The 21196-nt window shown below is 41.1% G+C and overlaps 1 protein-coding gene across 1 annotated transcript in view; it reads right to left on the reverse strand.

Moving 5' to 3' along the window:
• The window catches only part of LRP1B (LDL receptor related protein 1B), a 631601-nt gene extending 613300 nt beyond the window's left edge, over positions 1-18301 (reverse strand). Inside the window, exons 1-3 of the mRNA XM_069982660.1 lie at positions 18228-18301; positions 16566-16685; positions 12979-13107 (exon numbers count right to left, since the gene is read on the reverse strand). Of these exons, the coding sequence (XP_069838761.1) occupies positions 12979-13107; positions 16566-16685; positions 18228-18243 (265 nt within the window). The 5' untranslated portion in view covers positions 18244-18301. The remainder of the gene's footprint in view (positions 1-12978; positions 13108-16565; positions 16686-18227) is intronic.
• Between the last annotated feature and the right edge of the window lie 2895 nt (positions 18302-21196).

A 21196-nucleotide genomic window follows, 5' to 3' on the forward strand; every position in this document is an offset into this window, starting at 1 on the left:
GAAATACCCCACATGTGGACATAAAGTGCCAAGCGGGCGCAGCACAAGCCTCCAAAGGGAAGGAGCGCCAATTGGCTTTTGGAAGCTGGATTTCACTGGAATGGATTTCAAGGGCCATGTCGCATTTACAGAGCCCTCGTGCTGCCAAAACACTGGAAACCCCCCACAAGTGACCCCATTATGGAAACTACACCACTCAAGGAATCTAACAAGGGGGGCAGTGAGCATATGGACCCCACTGGTGATGGGCACAAATGTGGAATATTGTGACGTGAAAGTGAAAATTTTCTTTTTTTCACTTTCATGGCACAAATGTGCCCGTCATCAAGGAGTCCATATCCTCATTGCACCCCTTGTTAGATTCCATGAGGGGTGTAGTTTCCAGGATGGGGTCACTTGTGGGGGGTTTACAGTGTTTTGGCAGCATGAGGGCTCTGTAAATGCGACATGGCGTTCATCATCAATTCTAGCCAAATCCAACCTTCAAAATCCAAATGGCGCTCCTTCCCTTGAGAGGCTTGCCCTGTGCCCACATGGCGCTTTATGTCCACATGGGGGTATTTACGGACTCGGGGGAAATTGCTCTACATATTTTTTTTTCTCTCTTTTAACCCCTTGTGAAAATGATAAATTCAAGGCTAGACCAACATTATAGTGTACAAAATGTAATATTTCATTTTCACACCACATTGTTCCACATTTGTGCCCGTCACCAGTGGGGTCCATATGCTCGCTACACCCCTTAATACATTCCTTGAGGGGTGTAGTTTCCATAATGGGGTCACTTGTGGGGGGTTTCAACATTCTTGGCAACACAGGGGCCTTTTGAATGCAACATGGCCCCTCAAAATCCATTCCATCCAAATCCAGCCTCCAAAAGCCAAATGGCGCTCCTTCCCTTTGGAGGCTTACACTGCACCCGCATGGCGCTTTATGTCCACATGTGGGGTATTTCCATACTCAGGGGAAATTTCTCTACACATTTTGTGTTTTTTTTATCTTTTAGCCCCTTGTGAAAATAAAAAAATACACTAAATGTTGGCCTAGCCTTGATTTTTTCCATTTCCACAAGGGGTTAAAAAAGAAAATAAATGCAAAACGTGTAGGGTAATTTTCCCTGAGTATGAAAATACCCCACATGTGGACATAATGTGCCATATGGGCACAGGGCAAGCCACCAAAGGGACAGAGTGCCATTTAGAGGCTGGAATGGAGGATGGAGGCCATGTCGCAATTACAAAGCTCCTAAGTGGCCAGGACAGTAGAAACCCCCCACAAGTGACCCCATTCTTGAAACTACACCCCATAAGGAATCTAATAAGGGGTGCAGTGAGGATATGGACCCCACTGGTGACGGGCACTTATGTAGAACATGTGGTGTGAAAATATATATTTTTTTGGTTTCATTTTTACGTCCCAAATGTGGCCGTCACCAGGGAGCCATATCCCCACTGCCCCCCATGTTAGATTCCTTATGGGGTGTAGTTTCCAGAATGGGGTCACTTGTTGGGGTTTCTACTGTCCTGGCCGCACAGAGGCTTTGTAATTGCATCATGGCATCCTCTAATGGGAATGGCGGCCATACCTATTTAGTTGGGGAAAAGGGACAATTATTAATTTATTTGGAGGTATTAGGCCAATTATTAGTTTATAAGGTTGAAAATGTCAAAAAACAAAAATCCCCTCGTGAGGCAGACGACAGTAGCCTCATAATAGGGAAAAAATTCCTTCCTGACTCTATAATGGAAATCAGAATAATCCCTGGATCAATGTGACCCCTGAAATAGGAATAAGGGACAGTATTTAGAAAATGTAGAACTCCAATGACGTGTGGTACGCCTTGAAGCGATCCAGTATGCAGAGGCCGGGGTGATCAGGACAGGTGTCACACTGGAAAATGGAGTCCTTCCTGATCCCCCTGTTACACCACACTCTGCACTTCTTCTGGCGTCTCCTGTTTTCCAGTGTGGGGGACGTCACCTGGAAAATGTTGCCCTGGTGCGATACCGGGTCCTTCATATCCAGAAGCGCTGGGTCCGCTTCATGGCTGCTAAATATTAGGGCTCTATTACTGCTTCTGATATTTTCGGATCGTGCCGCAAGCTACAGTAGCTCGGGCAGCGAGGGACCGGAAGAGGGGGTGCTGGTATAAAAGTCATCCCCGTACCGGTGGTAACCTTTATCCAGCAGTGGGAAGATCAGTTCCCAAACGATCTTCCCACTAACTCGGAGGATGGGGGGGGCATCTGTGGGCTGGATTCGGGTGTCCCTTATTACATACACTCTAAGGGTACGTGCACACTGCGGAATCGCGACAGATAACCCTTCACGCATTCCGCAGCTGGCACCCACCGGCGGACTGATGCAGGCGCGTGTCTCCACATGTGTCATAGACTACAATCTATGCACGGGCGGATTCCGCTCTCCGTCCAACGTATTAATTCTTTGGATGGACGATGGAATCCGCCCGTGCATAGAATGGTCTATGACACGGGTGGAGACACGCGCCCGCATCAGTCCGCCGGCGGGTGACAGCTGCGGAATGCACAAAGGGTTATCCTTCGCCATTCCGCAGTGTGCAGGTACCCTAAATCTGTAAGTGTACCCTGAGGTACGCTCACAGAGTTTGGAGAATTTCACACCATACTGTCATCTCTTATTAGGACTGTACTGGCGGAAAAGACGTGTCTGGGGGGAGCGTACGGTACGCTACCCCCAGACACGTCACTGGATGATGAGGATGAGGATGAATGGGGGAAAAAAAGGATCCCCCTATTCATCCTCACTGGCTGTTTCGGTGTCGGAGGCAATAATAGCGTATGCGTCTGGTACCGAAAACACGCCGGGGGCCACTTTTATATGGGGATTGGTATATGGGGTATGTAGTTGTGTAGTGTCAAACTTTATTCAATGTAGTGTAGTGTGGTGTTTTTTTACAGTAAGTATAAAAAAAAAACCTACGCCAAAAATGGTGTTGCCGATAAATGACGCACTTATGTGCGGCACTTATCAGCAGACTGTGGCAGTAGGATATAGAAAAAAAACACCCTACGCCAAAAAGGAGGAGTTGCTGATTAGCAGCGCACTTTCGTGCGATGCTGATCAACACTCAGTGGCGATAGGGTGCGGAAAATAGAAAAAAAAAATTGGAAACACAAAAACAAACTTTTACTACATTCTGAACATCCCTATAGCTGCTGATAAGTGTATTACACATATCAGCCGCTAGAGGGCAGCAGAGCGCAAAATCCGGAAAAAGACGACGCTGGAGCTGAAAAAAGCCGAACGGGATCCCACGGAAGAAGCTGAAGACCCGTCGAGAAGACGAGGACGCCGCGAACCCGGAAGATGCCGATCGGGACCCTGGGACAGTTGAGTAATGTACAAATACCTGCTCTGGACCCCTGAGCTACCCCTGAATTGATCAGCCAATAGCGGTGATCATCAGCACGGGGGGTGTTAACCACCCCCCGTGCCGAGAAGCTAAGATGGCCTGCTATGATTTATAGCAGGCCATCTTCCCCGATCGCTGTGAGCAATCGGGGAAACCGCGGGCGTACATTTACGCCCTGTTGCGTTAAAGCCCAGGCAACGGGGGCGTAAGTGTACGGCCGAGGTCGTTAAGGGGTTAAATGGAATTAGTATTTTTTTTTTTCACCGTCACTCTGCTGCCCTTGCTTTGCGTCTAAATATCCCGGCCAAGACAGAGTAGGTTATTGGCGAGCCAGTCATCTCCTGGGGCTCCTGACTCTCAGTCTTCCTCTGGCTACACCCCTGCCTCTTCGTGTACAAAATTTGTTTTTCCCCATGGTAATAGACACTACAAAAGGAGTCATTGCAAGTAAGATAACCTATTGTATGATCAGTAATTTTATGAGCACTAAGCACACATATTTCCGCAGGCGGAAGTTATCATGGCTATAAATGTACCAGAATGCATGAATATGACAATAATTGTCTTGATTCAAGGACATACTGTACACTATACTGTACCCTATGGCTGTTTTGGTAGATTGCACATTCCGCTTTTATTTCCAGCAATACAAGGCTGCCATGTGACCTCAGGCAACACGGCTTTGAGACTGATATAAAAAGATTTCCAACTTTCACTGTTCAGGAGATGTTAAGACGAATATTGATAAATGTACAGAAGCAAAACATACACCAGAGTGATGAATACGCTGTTAATAAGATGCCTGTTTAACATTCACATTCAATATTTTTTCTTTCTTACATAATACGGTTAGGAAAAAAAAAAAAATCAAATATCGCAGTAGACTACAGCAAGATGTCCCGTGGTTAAATCAAAGAAAGGATGTATGTTATCAGCGCAATGTATGTATTCTTCAGCATGTGGTAACAAAACATTTTTCTACTGACAGTGACAGAATGTGGAGCCTGATTAGAGCCAACAGCCTCCACTTCCCAGCATTCTTAAAATATCGCCTTGGAAGCTGTCCCAGATATTACATCTTTGGAATGTAAAAGAACAAGTAACGTGAGTACAAAATTATATATCATTATGCACAAAGCCAAATCGATCCAGGATGATCACTGGACAATCTGGGACGGTGTAGACCCTAATCTAGGTCAATCATGAAGAGGGACGGACAAAAGAGAAATAGAACACTGAGGAGAATCACATTAAATCCTATAGTACAGCGCCTTAAAAAAAAAAATCATACCCCAAACAAATTTTTTTTAGAAAGTAACACGTAATTATTAAGTGTAAAGATTTAAAATAAATATTTGGTAAGGGTGTGGACTGCATTGGTATTCAACCCCTTGAACTCTGATTGCCCTTAAATAAAATCTAGTGTGACCAATTGCCTTCAGATCATGATATGGTGCCAGCCCTCATCTCAGAATTTATCCTCCCTAGGCAACACCCAGGAGGAAGTGAGGCACCAGGGACCAAGAAAAATGAGTACCCTTTCTACTGCCAAATAAAGCATATACCTAAAATAACTGACGGCAATCAGTTATCTCTCTTGTCCTCCCCATACACATGAACTTTCATCATGGCCAAGTGTTTTTCTCTATAGGGATGGCTAAGCTGCAGCCAGACTGCTCTGACTGTGGTTCTTTCCGAGAACAAAGGTAACAGGCAGAGATTTTCCATGTCTTTACCGACATCATCTATTGTTAGATGGTCGGGAGAGCCCCATACACCTTATACCCTTTTAAAAAAAGTTAATTTTTAATCAAAGATATTATGTGGCAGGTAGGGTATACTGACCCTTAAAAATACTGGGGTCCACCAATTCAAGTAGAAACTGAAATGCTATTTATTCAAGCATCAAAAAAACTAGTAACAATACATCCAAATACATCCATTCAACCATTGTGAGGAACAAAAAAATGCAAGAGTCCCTGCTCTAAAATAAGTGCAAAAACAGACAATACACGCACAGACAAAAATGACAAGACATAGAATAGAATAGGCAGACAGGCCGAGTCAGCAACACAGAGGGTGAGTAAGTTACAATGATGGCAGAAAAAGGTGTAGTAACAAAAACAGGCAAAGGTCAGAACTGAGAAGGTAGCAAGGTACAAAGAAAGAAAGAACAGGTATTCAGAAACAAAATGGAGACAGTAGCAAAAGAAGAACAAAAGCTGGAGACGGTAGCAAGATAAATGGAGGACAAAACAAATGGAGGACAAAAGCCAGAGAAGGTAATAAGGTCAGCAGAGGACAAAAGTCAGCAGGTCAGGAAACAAGAAACACTGAATGCAAAACAAAATTCAAGCTGAACAATAGTCGCTGGTCAAAGCTATCGAGACCATGAACGAAGGAAGGAGGATTTCTGTAAGGGAAGCCAAATCCTGGACTCAAATCTCATAGGTCCAGACAGAGAAGGAGCGAGGAGTAGAGACTTTTCCATCAAAATACAGCAAATACAATAATAATAATAAGATAAGAGCAAAGGAAAGGACAGGGAGAATTTGAAAGCACGAAACAGACAACTGAAGCAAAGACAAATGCAAGTAATACACAGAACAAACACCAACACATGGCCAAAAGTGCTTGGAGCTTTACGAACCAAGGACCACGCCAAGGTCCCAACAAACACAGTCATAACAGGTTTCTACTGGAATCGGTATGCCGCAGATTTCTTAACCTATTGTTAGTTGGACATGTGCTAGTGCTGCTCTCCTGGTGATTATACTGTGTATATATATATATATATATATATATATATATATATATATATATATATATATATATATATACAGTGTATATATATATATATACAGTGTATATGTATATATATATATATATAGATAGATAGATATATAGATATATATATAAAATCTAAGTGTTTTTTTTTTTTTTTCATAATAAACCTTCAGAGTACATTTAAACAGAAGTCTTTGTGTCCTTCGCAACAATCCTTGATGTTTAGAGACACACAGCATTAGGATATGCTTTTTATTGTAGGCCAAAAAAAAAAAAAAAAACACTTACTAGTTGCAGAACTTAAGGCTTTTGTTAACGTTTGAGCAAGCCTAAAAATCATTTTGTGTTTAAAATGACTGACGGCTTTTGTTTATCCAAACTGTATGTTAGTCGCAGCACTGGAACATTTATGGGTTTGTGGCACCGAATGCATACCTGTCTGCCCACCAATCTAATGACTGCATGTTTTACTGTGAAAAAAAAGTGTGTAGTAAAAAAAAGTTTTTAAAAGTATTAAAAATATATATATATATACCCCCATAAAAGTTTAATATACCCCCTTGCCCATTATAAAAATAAAAATATAAAAAATAAATAAATAAATAAACATATTATAAATTATAAATCCTAGTGTGCAGAGTTGTCAGACCTATTAAGATATTACATTATTTTTCCCGCGCGGTGAACAGCATAAACAAACAAACAAACAAACAAAAAAATATACCAGGATTGCTGATTTCTTAAAATTATATATCAGAAATATATATTGTATATATTAGAAGGCGGGGAGGAACATTAATCGACCCAGACTTTTGTGCATCAAAGGGCTCTGTCTTGAAGGGGTTAAAGGGGTAGTGCGGCGCTTAACAATTATTCACTAAATAACACACATTAAAAAGTATAACTGTGCTCAGCCAACCACAGCTGAGCAGTAATGGCGTGCCAGAGGGCGTCCGCCCGCCCGAAGATTACATAATTGTCGTAAGATGGCGGACAGGGGTCGACACGCATCAGGTGAGTATAGAGCACTACACTTCCGGGTCTGGTGTGGGTGGGGGGAAACAAGGGGAAGGGGGCCATTCACTAACATAACATACATTACAAAGTTGTATAACTTTTTATTGCGTGTTATTTAGTGAATAATTGTTTAGCGCCGCACTACCCCTTTAACTCGCAAAGAAAACAATACAGTAGTTTTATAAAAGTACTCCACTCAGTGCAACTTCATCTAGTGTTTTAGCATAGATCACATTAAAGAGATTATGTCGATATTTTTTTTTCTATAATTCTCACTAGGCAAGTGGCAATTATACTTTCCATCATTTCTCCCCCATCACCACGGTTCTCACTATGTCCCAGTCCTGAGATGCAAGTAACATCATGTAGGGTCACCAAACAACAGACCCTCAAAATGCATTTTTTGAAATCTTTACACTCTAAAAACAAAGTCTCAAGGACCAACTGGCGCTTCTCCCATCGCATTCAACATGTCTTTAAAGCTTTGGTCTTTGGTCTAGTTGTGAATTTCAGAAAACCTGTGTATTTTCCGCCATGAGAGCTCATGTGCCGGTGTCCCATAACTCAAAGGCAAATTAAGCTTTTCTTTTCCTTGCCTACGGGCAAATAAAAAATCAAGTCTGAAATTTAACTTTAAAACACAATATTGATTCCAACTTGTTACACTTTGTATGGAGCTTGTTCCTTTCAACCTAGAGGGGTTGACAGATTGAATGAATTATGTAGAGGAGAGGAAAACCAGAATTCTCTACATTTATTCATTGCATAAAACGCCTGGCTGATGCCTGTGTCGGGACAATGTTATTTGACACATTTTTCACTATTCAAATTTTGGCCACCGTTATATAAACTTTTTTTTTTTCTTTTTCAAATATACTTCAAGCCGCATAAGCCTCTAATCTTGATTATTAAAGGAGATTAAAGTGAAACGCATCAGAAATCCGAGGCCTTTACTTCTTTGAATTTCTAAATTGTATGTGACATGATTTAAAGGGAGAATTTCCATTGCTTCCATAATATTCCCTGGGTCTTTCTAGACTGTTCTCTGTAAAATAAGGAGAAGACCATTTCCTTCTTTAAAAGACAGTTCAGCTCAGGCCATGGATTGTGCCATGCTAATACGTGCTACCAGCTGCATATTATGATGGGCAATGTCGAAGAGAAAGGGAACCAAAAGTATCTATCTATCTATCTATCTATCTATCTATCTATCTATCTATCTATCCATCTCCTATCTATCTATCTATCTATCTATCTATCTATCTATCTATCTATCTATCTATCCCCTTGGAGAGAACGGCGCCATACACGGGAACTGGGCCACGGTTAAAAAAATTGACTGCGGCACAAGCTTCCCTGCGCTGGCGCCGATCTATACGTGGGTCACGTAAAAGCAAATGTACCTCATGGTACATTCGCTTTAATAGTAAAGGTGGTGAAAGGACGTTGAAAAAAGAAAACTGTGTGTAAATAATCAAAATAACATCCGTTGCTTGCAAAAGACTTCGGAAAATAATTGCCATGAACATTATTTGACGTCCTCCACAAAAGACGTCCGTCATTTAATACACTGTATGCAAATGGAGTTTGTAATTACATAGACCTCAATCCAATTTATTGAAGTCAAGTAAAGTGATGCAATAGCTAAATTTTTGTTTTGTTTTGAAACAAAAAGCAGATGCCCCCCCCCCTTTTTATTTTTATTTAGTGTGAACATATTCTGTGACTTTGCATACATCATACTGGACAACTAAAATATATACAGAATCTCACAATTTAAAGTTAAAAATAAGTTTGCTTTTTTTTTTCTATCTCTTTCAACATCAGCCAAGAAAAGTTATTCCACACCTGCAGGTCACACTGGTCACTAGACATTCACTATAGTCTGAAAACTCTAAATGACTTTACAGTTTCTGCTGTGTAGACCGATGAGTCGGCAGTCAATCTCATATGATCTAGGACAGGATTATAATGAAAGTAGCAACTCTAATATATAACTGATAACACATGGCTACACATTTAACCCTTTCACGATCATGGGTCATTGATTCCTCAATGCCCAGGTCGTTTTTGGACATCAGCTTATGGGAACATAATGATCACATAAGCTAATGTCACTATGTCTGCCCCCTCTTCTCTGTCCCCTGCCACTGTCACAATCTTGCAACAGTGGCAGGGGAGAGAGGGGAGGGGGCAGAGCGCACAACCACACACTAGTTGTGCTCCCTGCCTTCCCTCCCTCCCCCCGGCTCGTGGCCTGCCTTCCCTCTCTCCCTCCATTGGCCTCTGTAGCCTGGAAACCAGAAGCCTGAGGCTTACAGTTTCCATGGCTACCATCGGGGCTCTGCGATCACTTTGCAGAGCCCCAATAGATACCGGACAGAGAATTCTCCCTCTGTAGAGGGAGAATTCTCTGTCAGGAGCCCCATAGATGCTGCAGTCATACTGCCGCAGATGACACAGGCACAGCTTCTACGCCTGTGTCCTCCTGCAGTGTAAATTATTGTTGCTGCAGCATCAGGCATAGGCTGCAGCAACGTTAATTTACTGTGCAGCGGCAGGAGAGGGTTAAATAAAAGCAGCTGTTCCGGGCTCACAGAGCATGCCCACAACACCATCCCATAGTAGTCAATGAGTTGCTTTGTTACTTATTTGTTGTGAACAGATCTCAACTTCCTGCATACAAAATCCATACAACGTCCTATTCTATTTGGGTATTGGACGTCAAATAGCGCCAATAGTATCAATGGTAGAAAACTGATTTCAAGGCAGGAAATGTTTGAACAAAAATCTAATGTCAAAGAAAAAGAGGTCAAGTTAATTCATCAACCCAAGTCCTTGACACGGCGATGTTTAATTAAATAACGGTCATTGAAAGCATATTTTAATTGAACTGTAATGTCTATCAGGAAAGTAAAGCTATTACAGAGTAAAATTGTTGAACTGCAGCTAATAATTTATTTAAATGGAATATGACTATAATTTTCAGGTAAGCATTTCTATCTTTAAATATATTGGAAGATTTACGCTCATCCCTCCATCTGCCGCTTGAATTTTTTTTTATGCGAGAGAGAAAAAAAAAATTGGATAATTTCTCCTTCTAGGTTTCTTATAAGTAACATTTTCACAGAAACAACTCGCTAAGTGCTCACAACGTTTAGCATATTTAACTTCAGAAAAGCCGTCAATCACAGCAATTCTCCAAGGTGATTCCAACTTAGAAGTGGATGTAGCAGAACTGAATGTGTCATGTTGGTCGACGTTCACACTGCATGACTGCAGCAATGAAAGAATCAAAAGGCAATTCACAAGGCAGTGTTTCCAATTGAAGTAAATAATGCTACTGTTCCTGGAAAACTGATGATAATGTTCTGATGTCATTATGGCGCATTATACCACAGATATGTTTATTGATATCTATCTATCATCTATCTATCTATCTATCTATCTATCAATCTATCTATCTCCTATCTATCTATCTATCTATCTATCTATCTATCTCCTATCTATCTATCTATCTATCTATCTATCTATCTATCTCCTATCTATCTATCTATCTATCTATCTATCTATCTCCTATCTATCTATCTATCTATCTATCTATCTATCTATCTATCTCCTATCTATCTATCTATCTATCTATCTATCTATCTATCTCCTATCTATCTATCTATCTATCTATCTATCTATCTCCTATCTATCTATCTATCTATCTATCTATCTATCTCCTATCTATCTATCTATCTATCTATCTATCTATCTATCTATCTATCTATCTATCTCCTATCTATCTATCTATCTATCTATCTCCTATTTATCTCCTATCTATCTATCTATCTATCTATCTATCTATCTATCTATCTATCTATCTCCTATCTATCTATCTATCTATCTATCTATCTATCTATCTCCTATCTATCTATCTATCTATCTATCTATCTATCTATCTATCTATCTCCTATTTATCTCCTATCTATCTATCTATCTATCTATCTATCTATCTATCTCCTATCTATCTATCTATCTATCTATCTATCTATCTATCTATCTCCTATTTATCTCCTATCTATCTATCTATCTATCTATCTATCTATCTATCTATCTATCTATCTCCTATCTATCTATCTATCTATCTATCTATCTATCTATCTATCTCCTATTTATCTCCTATCTATCTATCTATCTATCTATCTATCTATCTATCTATCTATCTCCTATCTATCTATCTATCTATCTATCTATCTATCCATCCTAATTATCTATCTATCTATCTATCTATCTATCTATCTATCTATCTATCTATCTATCTATCTATCTATCTCCTATCTATCTTTCTATCTATCTATCTATCCATCCTAATTATCTATCTCTTATCTATCTATCTATCTCCTATCTATCTATCTATCTATCTATCTATCTATCTATCTATCTCCTATTTATCTATCTATCTATCTATCTATCTATCTATCTATCTATCTCCTATCTATCTCCTATCTATCTATCTATCTATCATCTATCTATCTATCTATCTATCTATCTATCTATCTCCTATCTATCTATCTATCTATCTATCTATCTATCTATCTATCTATCTCCTATCTATCTATCTATCTATCTATCTATCTATCTCCTATCTATCTATCTATCTATCTATCTATCTATCTATCTATCTATCTCCTATCTATCTATCTATCTATCTATCTATCTATCTATTTATCCAAACAAATCACTGTTGTACTCTAAATAGTGGAGAAAAATACACACTACAGCCCGGTGAGTGCCATCTGCCTTTTTTATCACTTGTACTGTCCGTGACTTATTCCTTGGATTGAGCACCACGAAGGCTACCTGACGCAGGGTCAAAACCGGCAGTGTCTGTATTGAACCTGAGAGTGGAGCAGTTGCTGTTTTCTATTGTATTGGGCAATGGAATCAGCCTCTATTCTTTACTGCAGGGGCTGCATTGTGTTGAAGTCAATGTAATGCCGCCCACTGTGTTCACACTTCATTATTATGACTCCTGTTCTTTAGAACCGGCGTTAGAATAATGTACCTACCTATTATTTCCAGACGCTGTTCAGTGAACAACGTCCAGAAATAGTAGCTGTTCACACAATGTAAGGAGTAGCGGTGGCCGTACTTCACATTGAAGTGAATAGCTAATTGATTTGCGGACACACCCTACAGTCCCCGCAAGTAAATGTTAAAAAAAAAAGAACGTTCCTGCAGCCGATACAGAGGTATTGGCTGCAGGAGCTAATGTAATGCCGCCCAGCGACCCAAAGTTTAATATTGTCAGTTGCTATGCAAAGGACGCTGTTAAACTTTTGTGAACATAGCCAATAATAGGCAGGTACATTATTTTGACGCCCGTTCCAAAGACCGGATGTTAACATAACAATATGTGAACACAGTGGGCAGCATTGCTTTAACTTTAATGCAAAGCCGCCCCTGCAGTAAAGAACGGACACTGATTGCATTGGAATCAGCGTCCGTTCTTTACTGAAATATTACTTTGAAATCTATTGGTAAATGGTGGTCTATCTATCCATCCATCCATCCATCCATCCATCTCCTATCTTTTTTTCTATCTATCTTTCTAAAGTTGCACATTATTTGCTTAAACCAGCAAAAATGCTACTTTTTGCCATTGTACACCAGGTGCAGAGATAATAATTACCCCTCTCCTCCAATTATTTCCAATTTTATAATCATCCTCTTAAACAATACAAAAGACATGGAATGGACAACATTTATCAAGTGTAGTAAGTTAATCTCACCATTTTTTGCTTTGCAGGATCGGTTGTCAGACTGCATGATATAGCCCTCCACGCAGCTGCACGTGTAAGACCCCTGTGTATTCCTACACGTCTGACTGCAGGATCCGTACAATGCGCACTCATCTACATCTGAAAGAGACATGACAGAGGGAGATTAATCATCCATACTGTGCATTGTGCTTACAAAGGCCACGCTGAATTATTTATTGTCAAATCAGATAATAAATAATCTAATAATAATAAGGAGATTTACTCTTTTGTGTTAAATCTCATAGATTTAAAGGAAATTCCCCCTTAAGACAGTCTATCTTTGTGTCACTGTAGTTAGAACATGAGCTTTGAATTCCTTCATATTGGTAAGTAACTGATTTACCTTCTAGTGAATATTCAACAGTTTGTTTCATCTAAATCACAGTAGTCACACTCAGGTCCTCCAGCTGTTATAAAACTACAATTCCCATCATTCCCTACAATTCTACATTCCCTTTTTCCTTTCAAATCAACTGGTGTTAGAAAGTTATATAGATTTGTTATTAACTTCTATGTAAAAATCTCCAGTCCTCCAGTACTTATCAGTTGCTGTATGTCCTGCAAGAAGTTGTGTATTCTTTCCAGTCTGACACAGTGCTCTCTGCTGCCACCTCTGTCCATGTCAGGAACTGTCCAGAGCAGGAGAGGTTTTCTATGGAGGTCTGTTAGGCTAGGTTCACACTGCGTTTTCAGCATCCGTTTAACGGATCCGTTTTTGCAAAAAACGGATTGCAAAAAACGGATGCATTTGTGTGCATCCGTTTTTGATCCGTTTTTCCATTGAACGGATCAAAACAGTTGTTGCGTTTTTTTTTTTTACGCACAATAAAGTACTGTTGACACTACTTTTTTGACCGTGAAAAAAAAACGGATCCGTTAAACGGATGCTGAAAACGCAGTGTGAACCGAGCCTTACTACTCAAGACCGTTCCACTCTTGGACAGAGCTGGCAGCAAAGAGCACCGTGCTAGACTGGAAAGAATACACATATTCCTGCAACACATAAAGTGGCTGATAAGTACTGGAGGACTGGAGATTTTTACATAGAAGTAAATAACAAATCTTGTATAACTTTCTAACACCAGTTGATTTGAAAGGAAAAAGGGAATGTAGAATTGTAGAGAATTGTAGAAAGTACTGGAAGGCTTAAGATTTTAAAGTAGTAGTAAATTACAAATCCATGTATCCATGTAACTTTCTGACACTAGTTGATTTGAAAGACAAAAAAAAAAAAATTGCTATTGTACCTCTTTAGGCTATGTTCACACCTTGTAAGAGACCAGCCGTTCCGTGGCCTTACCAGGTCACGGAATGGCCAGTCTCAGAAAAGATAATCCCAGCTGGTACTGCAGTACCAGCCAGATGCTCTTTAGCTCCATCAGTGTGCACCCGCATCAGAACTCTCCACTGCACACAATGGAGCATGCGGCCAGAGCTGCTTGCTCCACTGTGTAAAATGACAGGGTTTTCTGCGGCCGCTATCCAATGAATAGGGCTGCAGAAAACTGACATGTCACATTTCGACTGCTTACAGCCACCTTTAGAGGGAGCTTATAAGCTCACTGAATACTGTTTAAAGAAGCACCTAACCTGATGATATGTCCATATAGCACACATGGTGCTTAGGATCAGGGTAATTTTCTTATCTGCATCCTCTGTTAATGCTAATGAGGCATATTGGTGCACTGAAGGCAGGACTACCACCCTCAGTGCACCCATCTGCCCCTGCCGGCTCCCCCTCCTAATAAGTATTAGAACAGAGGGCCAACCCCAATATTTATTAGAAACAAAGGGTTGGCTGGCGTGGATTGGTGCACTGAAGGTGGTAGCTCCTCCCCCAGAGCACCAAAACGCCTCCTAAGCTTATAAAATAACCTACTAATATCCTGGAAATGGTGGGGAGTATAAAGGTAAAAATAATTACCTTCATCCTCTGTCCCTCATAGGCTATGGGGATGTAAGCAGGTTAGATACTTCTATGTTCTGCTGATCTATTTTTATTTGTGCAGTGGCAGATTAAAGTGTTACTATCGTTCTAAATATCTTTTCACATTTCAACACATTCAAATTTTATTAAAGGTTTTCAAAGACAAACAATAAGTACAGTATAGTAACAGAGTCATCTACTATAATTAACACATCAGATTGCAGAAAAAAGGAGGGGGAGGAAAAGGGTAATGAAGGAAGGGGGGGGGGGGGCAAACTGGGAGGAAGAAGAGGAAAAAGAATTAAAAAAAAAGGGGGGGGGGGGGGCATATACACAGCACATTGAGTCAGAAATCAGGAGCAGCAGCAGCAGCAGCAGGGAAAAACATTCAATTTAAGGCACAATCATAATTCATTCAACCTATCCCGGCCTATAACCTGTGGGGGGATAACAATCCAGGATGAAACATAGGGTGCAAAGATCAACAACAAAAAGGGGGAAAAGACATGCAAAAACTTCAAGGAGGGCTAATCATCCACATTGCTCGACATCTTTTCACATTTCAAAAGTTTTGATTGGTCGGGGTGTGGATTTTCAAATTCCTATTGATTGCTGAAACTAATAGGGAGAGGCACGCAGCTAAGTGGTTCTCCCCTTAGTGGCTCTCTCTTTCTAGCGGGATAAGACAAGCTTCATAGACATCTATGATGAAAGGTTTTGGCAGCCATGGGGACCCCCAAAATGTGGCTGTCCAAACTGCCCCCCGTCTTCTGATAGATAGACAGACAGACAGACAGACAGACAGATAGATGATAGATAGATAGATAGATAGATAGATAGATAGATAGATAGGAGATAGATAGATAGATAGATAGATAGATAGATAGATAGATAGGAGATAGAGAGATAATAGATAGATAGATAGATAGATAGATAGATAGATAGATAGATAGATAGGAGATAGATAGATAGATAGATAGATAATAAATAGACAGATAATAGATAGGAGATAGATAGATAGATAGATAGATAGATAGATAGATAGATAGATAGACATGATATATAGATAGATAGATAGATAGATAGATAGATAGATAGATAGGAGATAGATAGATAGATAGATAGATAGATAGATAGATAGATAGATAGATAGATAGGAGATAGATAGATAGATAGATAGATAGATAGATAGATAGATAGATAGATAGATAGGAGATAGATAGATAGATAGATAGATAGGAGATAGATAGATAGATAGATAGATAGATAGATAGATAGATAGATAGATAGATAATAGTGACACGTTATTACACTTCCTCTTCTCCAGTTATGCAGCTATTTTTAAAGCTATAAAACCAGTGAAGTGATTTTATGGCCACTGATACCGAGGTGTTAGATCTTGGTGCAGCCTGCTTCTCTGGATAGCTATTGCAGTCATCATAAATAGTCATGGCTCTCTCAAAGCTATGGGAATAATCAATCTGATCTCCTCCTAGAACCTGCATGCAAAGCCAAGGTAGCCCGCTCCACAGATTTAGAGCTCCTGGTGATGCAATTTCATGCGCTTGAATGCCACAACATGTTTCTTTCTGGAAGGATAGCAGGATGCTATATGTGAGCGGTCTCTTACCTACACAGCTCCTCCTGTCTGCTGCTAATTCATAGCCGTCCCTGCAGTAGCACTGGGTGCTGTTTCTGCTGATTCCACATCTGTATTGGCAGCTCTTTTTCTGACACGCTGATTGCAGCTCTAAAAGACAACAGAAAAAAATAAAAAAAGATCAGATCACAATTGTCCAGAAATTCTCTGTATGGTTAGTGTGAAAGAGCGTTCCTACTTCCTAGAAAAAAAAAAAAAAATTGTTTGGGTGACCATTGGCCCCCCCAGGAGCTCAGGGCCCCGGGCTACCACCCGAAAAGGACCTATTATAATCCACTACTGGTTTCAACGGCCGTGAATGGTACGGAACCTACGTTGTTCTGCAGGCCGAGGGAATCCCAGCCGGAGTGCATACATATAGTATACACTCCGGCCAGGATCCCAAGCGGCGCAGTAGAAAACTGACATGTTAGTTTTCTGCGGCCACTATTCAGTGAATAGCGGCCACAGAAAACCCTGTCAGTGCACACAGTGGAGTGAGCAGCTCCGGCCGCACGCTCCATAGTGTGCAGTGGGGAGTTCTGATGCGGGCACGCACAGATGCACTCACATTAGATCTCTGCGGCGCTAAAGATCTTTCAGAGACCTGATGTTCCGCGACCCGACCAGGTCATGAAACGGCCAGTTTCATACTAAGTGTGAACATAGCCTAAAATATGATGCCTTAGAAAACCTGGAGTTAAATACCTGGAGTGACATCAATCTATTATAATACATTGTGTGTTATGTTGTTTGTTATATTTTAAACTTTGTTACATGTTTGTTCATTCACGCACGATGTATAAAGTTTTGAATATAAGGAGTAACTAAGGAGTCACGTGAGGGTCTGACAAAGTGGCGTCCACCGCGAAACTGCGGTCATCCGATTCCTGCCTCTCCCGCTCCTCACATGCCTGAATAAAGCTGGGTTTTCATATATGACAGCCTGGTGAGGGCCATCTGCTTTCCTTCCTTTCCTTATAAACATTGCATCACAAGTGAAATGCTGGGTTCTATGGAGATTTATCAGGCCTTGTACAGAGGAGCAGTTGCCTATAGCAACCAATCATATTCCCGCTTTCATTTTTTTCAGAGATCTTGTTAAATTGGAAGCTGGAATCTGATTGGTTGCTATGGGCAACTGCTCCTCTGCTCAAGATGTGATGTGTGCCCATAAGGCACCTATACTTTGCACATACTGGCACATCATATTCAGTTTAGTTGTGTCTAAATCATCACTAATTAAAAATGTCGGGCAAGAAATAGTAATATGGTGATGAGGGGTTTCTAGGTGGTGTATAGCTGGGCTCAGTGGCGTATCTATAGGGGACGCAGTGGTCGTCATAGCTATCGGGCCCCTACACTAGTGGGCTGCGGGCCCCTCCTTGCCACAGCAAGTACTAGCCCCCCTCCTCCAGACATTTGTGCACACGCTGCATCCCATTGCCGTACCTATACGGCATTGAGCTATGGGATACGCTGCATGCCCCCTCTCCTCAGTACTCTTAGCCATCTCCGGCAGGAGAACAACGCTGTACAGCGCCACCACCACTTCACTGTGGTACGTAAAGCTGCTTACATTCAGACCTATGGATGCAGCTGCTGCAAAAGGTAAGTGGCGGAGCTGGGCGCAGGCCCCCTTCTCCCCCTCACCTTGTCTATTCCTCATCTGTGCTTCTGTCTGCCTAGCAGCCGGCTGGTGCTTTGGGGTATGTGTGCAGGGACTTCCATCTCCAACGGGGCCCCCAACAGCCGCAGACACTCTGTCAGAGTCTGCACACATCTTCTGCCCTTACATGTGGTCCCGACACTGTGCTGCAAACATCCGCTGATCCCGGCTGAGCTAAGGGGATTTCTTTTTAAAGGGGTTATCCAGCTCTACAAAAACATGGCCACTTTCCCCCTACTGTTGTCTCCAGTGGTTGGGGTTTTGAAACTCACTTTCATTGAAGTAAATGGAGCTTAATTGCAAACTGCACCTGAACTGGAGACAACAGTAGGGGGGAAAGTGGCCATGTTTTTGTAGCACTGGATAACCCCTTTAAGGTGGAACAGGCATGAAAAGGTTAAAATTTGCTGCTGGACAAAATTCAGGCTGCCTGTTCCACCTTAAAAATCCCCCTCCCCTTAGCTGAGAGAAGCCCTGGTGTTTGCTGAACATGGACAAGGCTCTGACAAGTCTCCACTGCTTCCTGGTCTGCAGCTTCTGACGGGACAGAGAGGATGGGGATGTGTGCAGACATGGTGCATCTCCCTGTCTGACACCACATCCAGCATCTGCAGACCTGCTCCCATATGTAGACATGTGTGTATGTATGTATGTATGTGTGTGTATGTGTGTGTATGTGTGTGTGTGTGTCATGTGAACACTGTACATGTGTGATTATGATGTGATGTGTATATTGTGTGAACTGTATGCTATAAATGTGTGTGATTATATATATATATATATATATATATATTAGTGATGAGCGAACACTGTTCAATCGAATATAGATATTTGATCGAATAGTGAGATATTCGAATATTCGATATTCGTGCGAATATTCGAGAAATATTTGATATGCGTTTAAATCCCCTAGCTTCCGGTTTTACCTTCCAAATGGTCAAATAGATGTTTTTCACTAATCGAATACTTGTTCCCACAGACTTTAATGGGATCGAATATTCGATCGAATATTCGCGGGATATTCGTACGAATGTTGAATATTCGAATATCTCACTATTCGCTCATCACTAATATATATATATATATATATATATATATATATATATATATATATATATATATAATAGTGGAGCCCTGCATCAGTCAGTGTTATGGTGCCAGCAGATTGCAGCACTCCCAAGTACTAAGGAAAAAAAAAACTGGATTTATTGCATCAAATGAGGAAAACAAACAGCATTCATATTAGTCCAGTATAAGAAAACACTAATATGAATGCTGTTTGCTTGCCCCATTTAATGCAATAAATCCTGTTTTTTTTTCTAACTACTTGGGAGTTCTGCAGACTATTTTTAGATCTATATCTCTGTATATATGTGTGTGCATATGTAATTATATATTATGTCCTTTTTTGTTTTTTTGAGGAAGAAGGAATGCATGGGGACTACAGAGCCTGGTGAGTGTATATATATATATATATATATATATATATATATATATATATATATATATATATATCATATGGGGAAGGATTACCTAGTGGAGTTACTGACGATAAGTGTGTGTGTGGTGTGGGACAACATTACCTTTAGGAGGGGTTGCCTACATGGAAGATACAGTTTATTGGGGGGATCTACCAGGGGGACTACCTACAGGCTAATGCACGGAGGGGATCTACCTTCTATATTCGGAACGAGGAGGCCTAACTACTATCTTGGACCTTTATTATAAAGGGTGCACAGAGGAGACCTGTGCTATATGGAAGCACAGAGGGGGCTGATACTAGGCATATATTGACCATAATGGCGTATATGGGGGAACAGAGGGGTTTCTGTTACTGTGTGAGGTAATACACATTGGAGTTTGTATATAGATGAGGCTAAGGATGGAGCCAGAAGCCTACAATATTTGTCGGGCAGATCCTGCAGGGATGAGGCATTACCAGGAGAAATCTTCATGATGGCCGGGCAAGATGGTGAAGAACTTTAATTAGCAAAAACATGATGAATAATCCATTCAGAGAAGACGCCTCCTGTGAGTCACTGGATATATCTGTACTGTAATGACTTCTGGTCAGTGGGTTTTGGTACCTTGGTCACATATTGATATCCTGTCCTAAGGCCGCCTTTACACAGAGAGATTTATCTGACAGATTTTTTAAGCCAAAGCCAGGAAGGCCTTTAAAAAGAGGAGAAATCTCTGTCTTTCCTATATGACCTGTTCTCTGCTTATAGTCTGTTCCTGGCTTTGGCTTTAAAAAACCCTGTCAGATAAATCTCTGTGTGTAAACTCACCATAAGGATAGGCCATCAATATGCGGAATTGGAGCTAGTGTGGGGAGGCAATGGGGAAATTGTTAGCGGCAGCCCTACAGCACATTTATAGCTAAATTGTGGCGGGCCTGGAAGCCTTCACTAGACTTGTAAAGGTATGTTCACACTGAGTAAATCAGGCGGAATTCCGCAGCGGCAGACATGGCACTTCTTTGAGCAGAGAGCAGCGGCAGCGGAGGAGTGCACGCTCTCCTATAGACGGGCTATGGAACACTGAGGCAGGCAGGATTTACTCAGTGTGAACATACCCTAATAGGGAAACAGAGGGGCAAAAAACAGAGTTAGACCCCCTGTTACCCAATAACAATGTGTTAGTCATGGCAGTACCAATATACCAATAGCTTTGCGTGGTTGGAGGGGGGGGGGGGGGGCGGGGGGAGTTAACTTCTTGCCCAGGGCCCAAGAGACATTAGCTACGCCCCTGGCTGGGCTAGATGGTGGTGTATCTGAGGCACTTGTCACGGAGGCCAGGAGTGATATGTGCCCACCCCTGGATACACCAACAAACACTTTTTAATATTGAATTTGAACAGGAAACCAATTTACGGTAGTTCTTTAAACGCAGTACAGAATACTAAGTCCTTTCTTTCAATAGAAGTACAATATATAACATCCAATCCCTT

Source organism: Dendropsophus ebraccatus, chromosome 9 (genome assembly GCF_027789765.1).
Source record: "Dendropsophus ebraccatus isolate aDenEbr1 chromosome 9, aDenEbr1.pat, whole genome shotgun sequence".
In the NCBI taxonomy this organism is placed as follows: domain Eukaryota; kingdom Metazoa; phylum Chordata; class Amphibia; order Anura; family Hylidae; genus Dendropsophus; species Dendropsophus ebraccatus.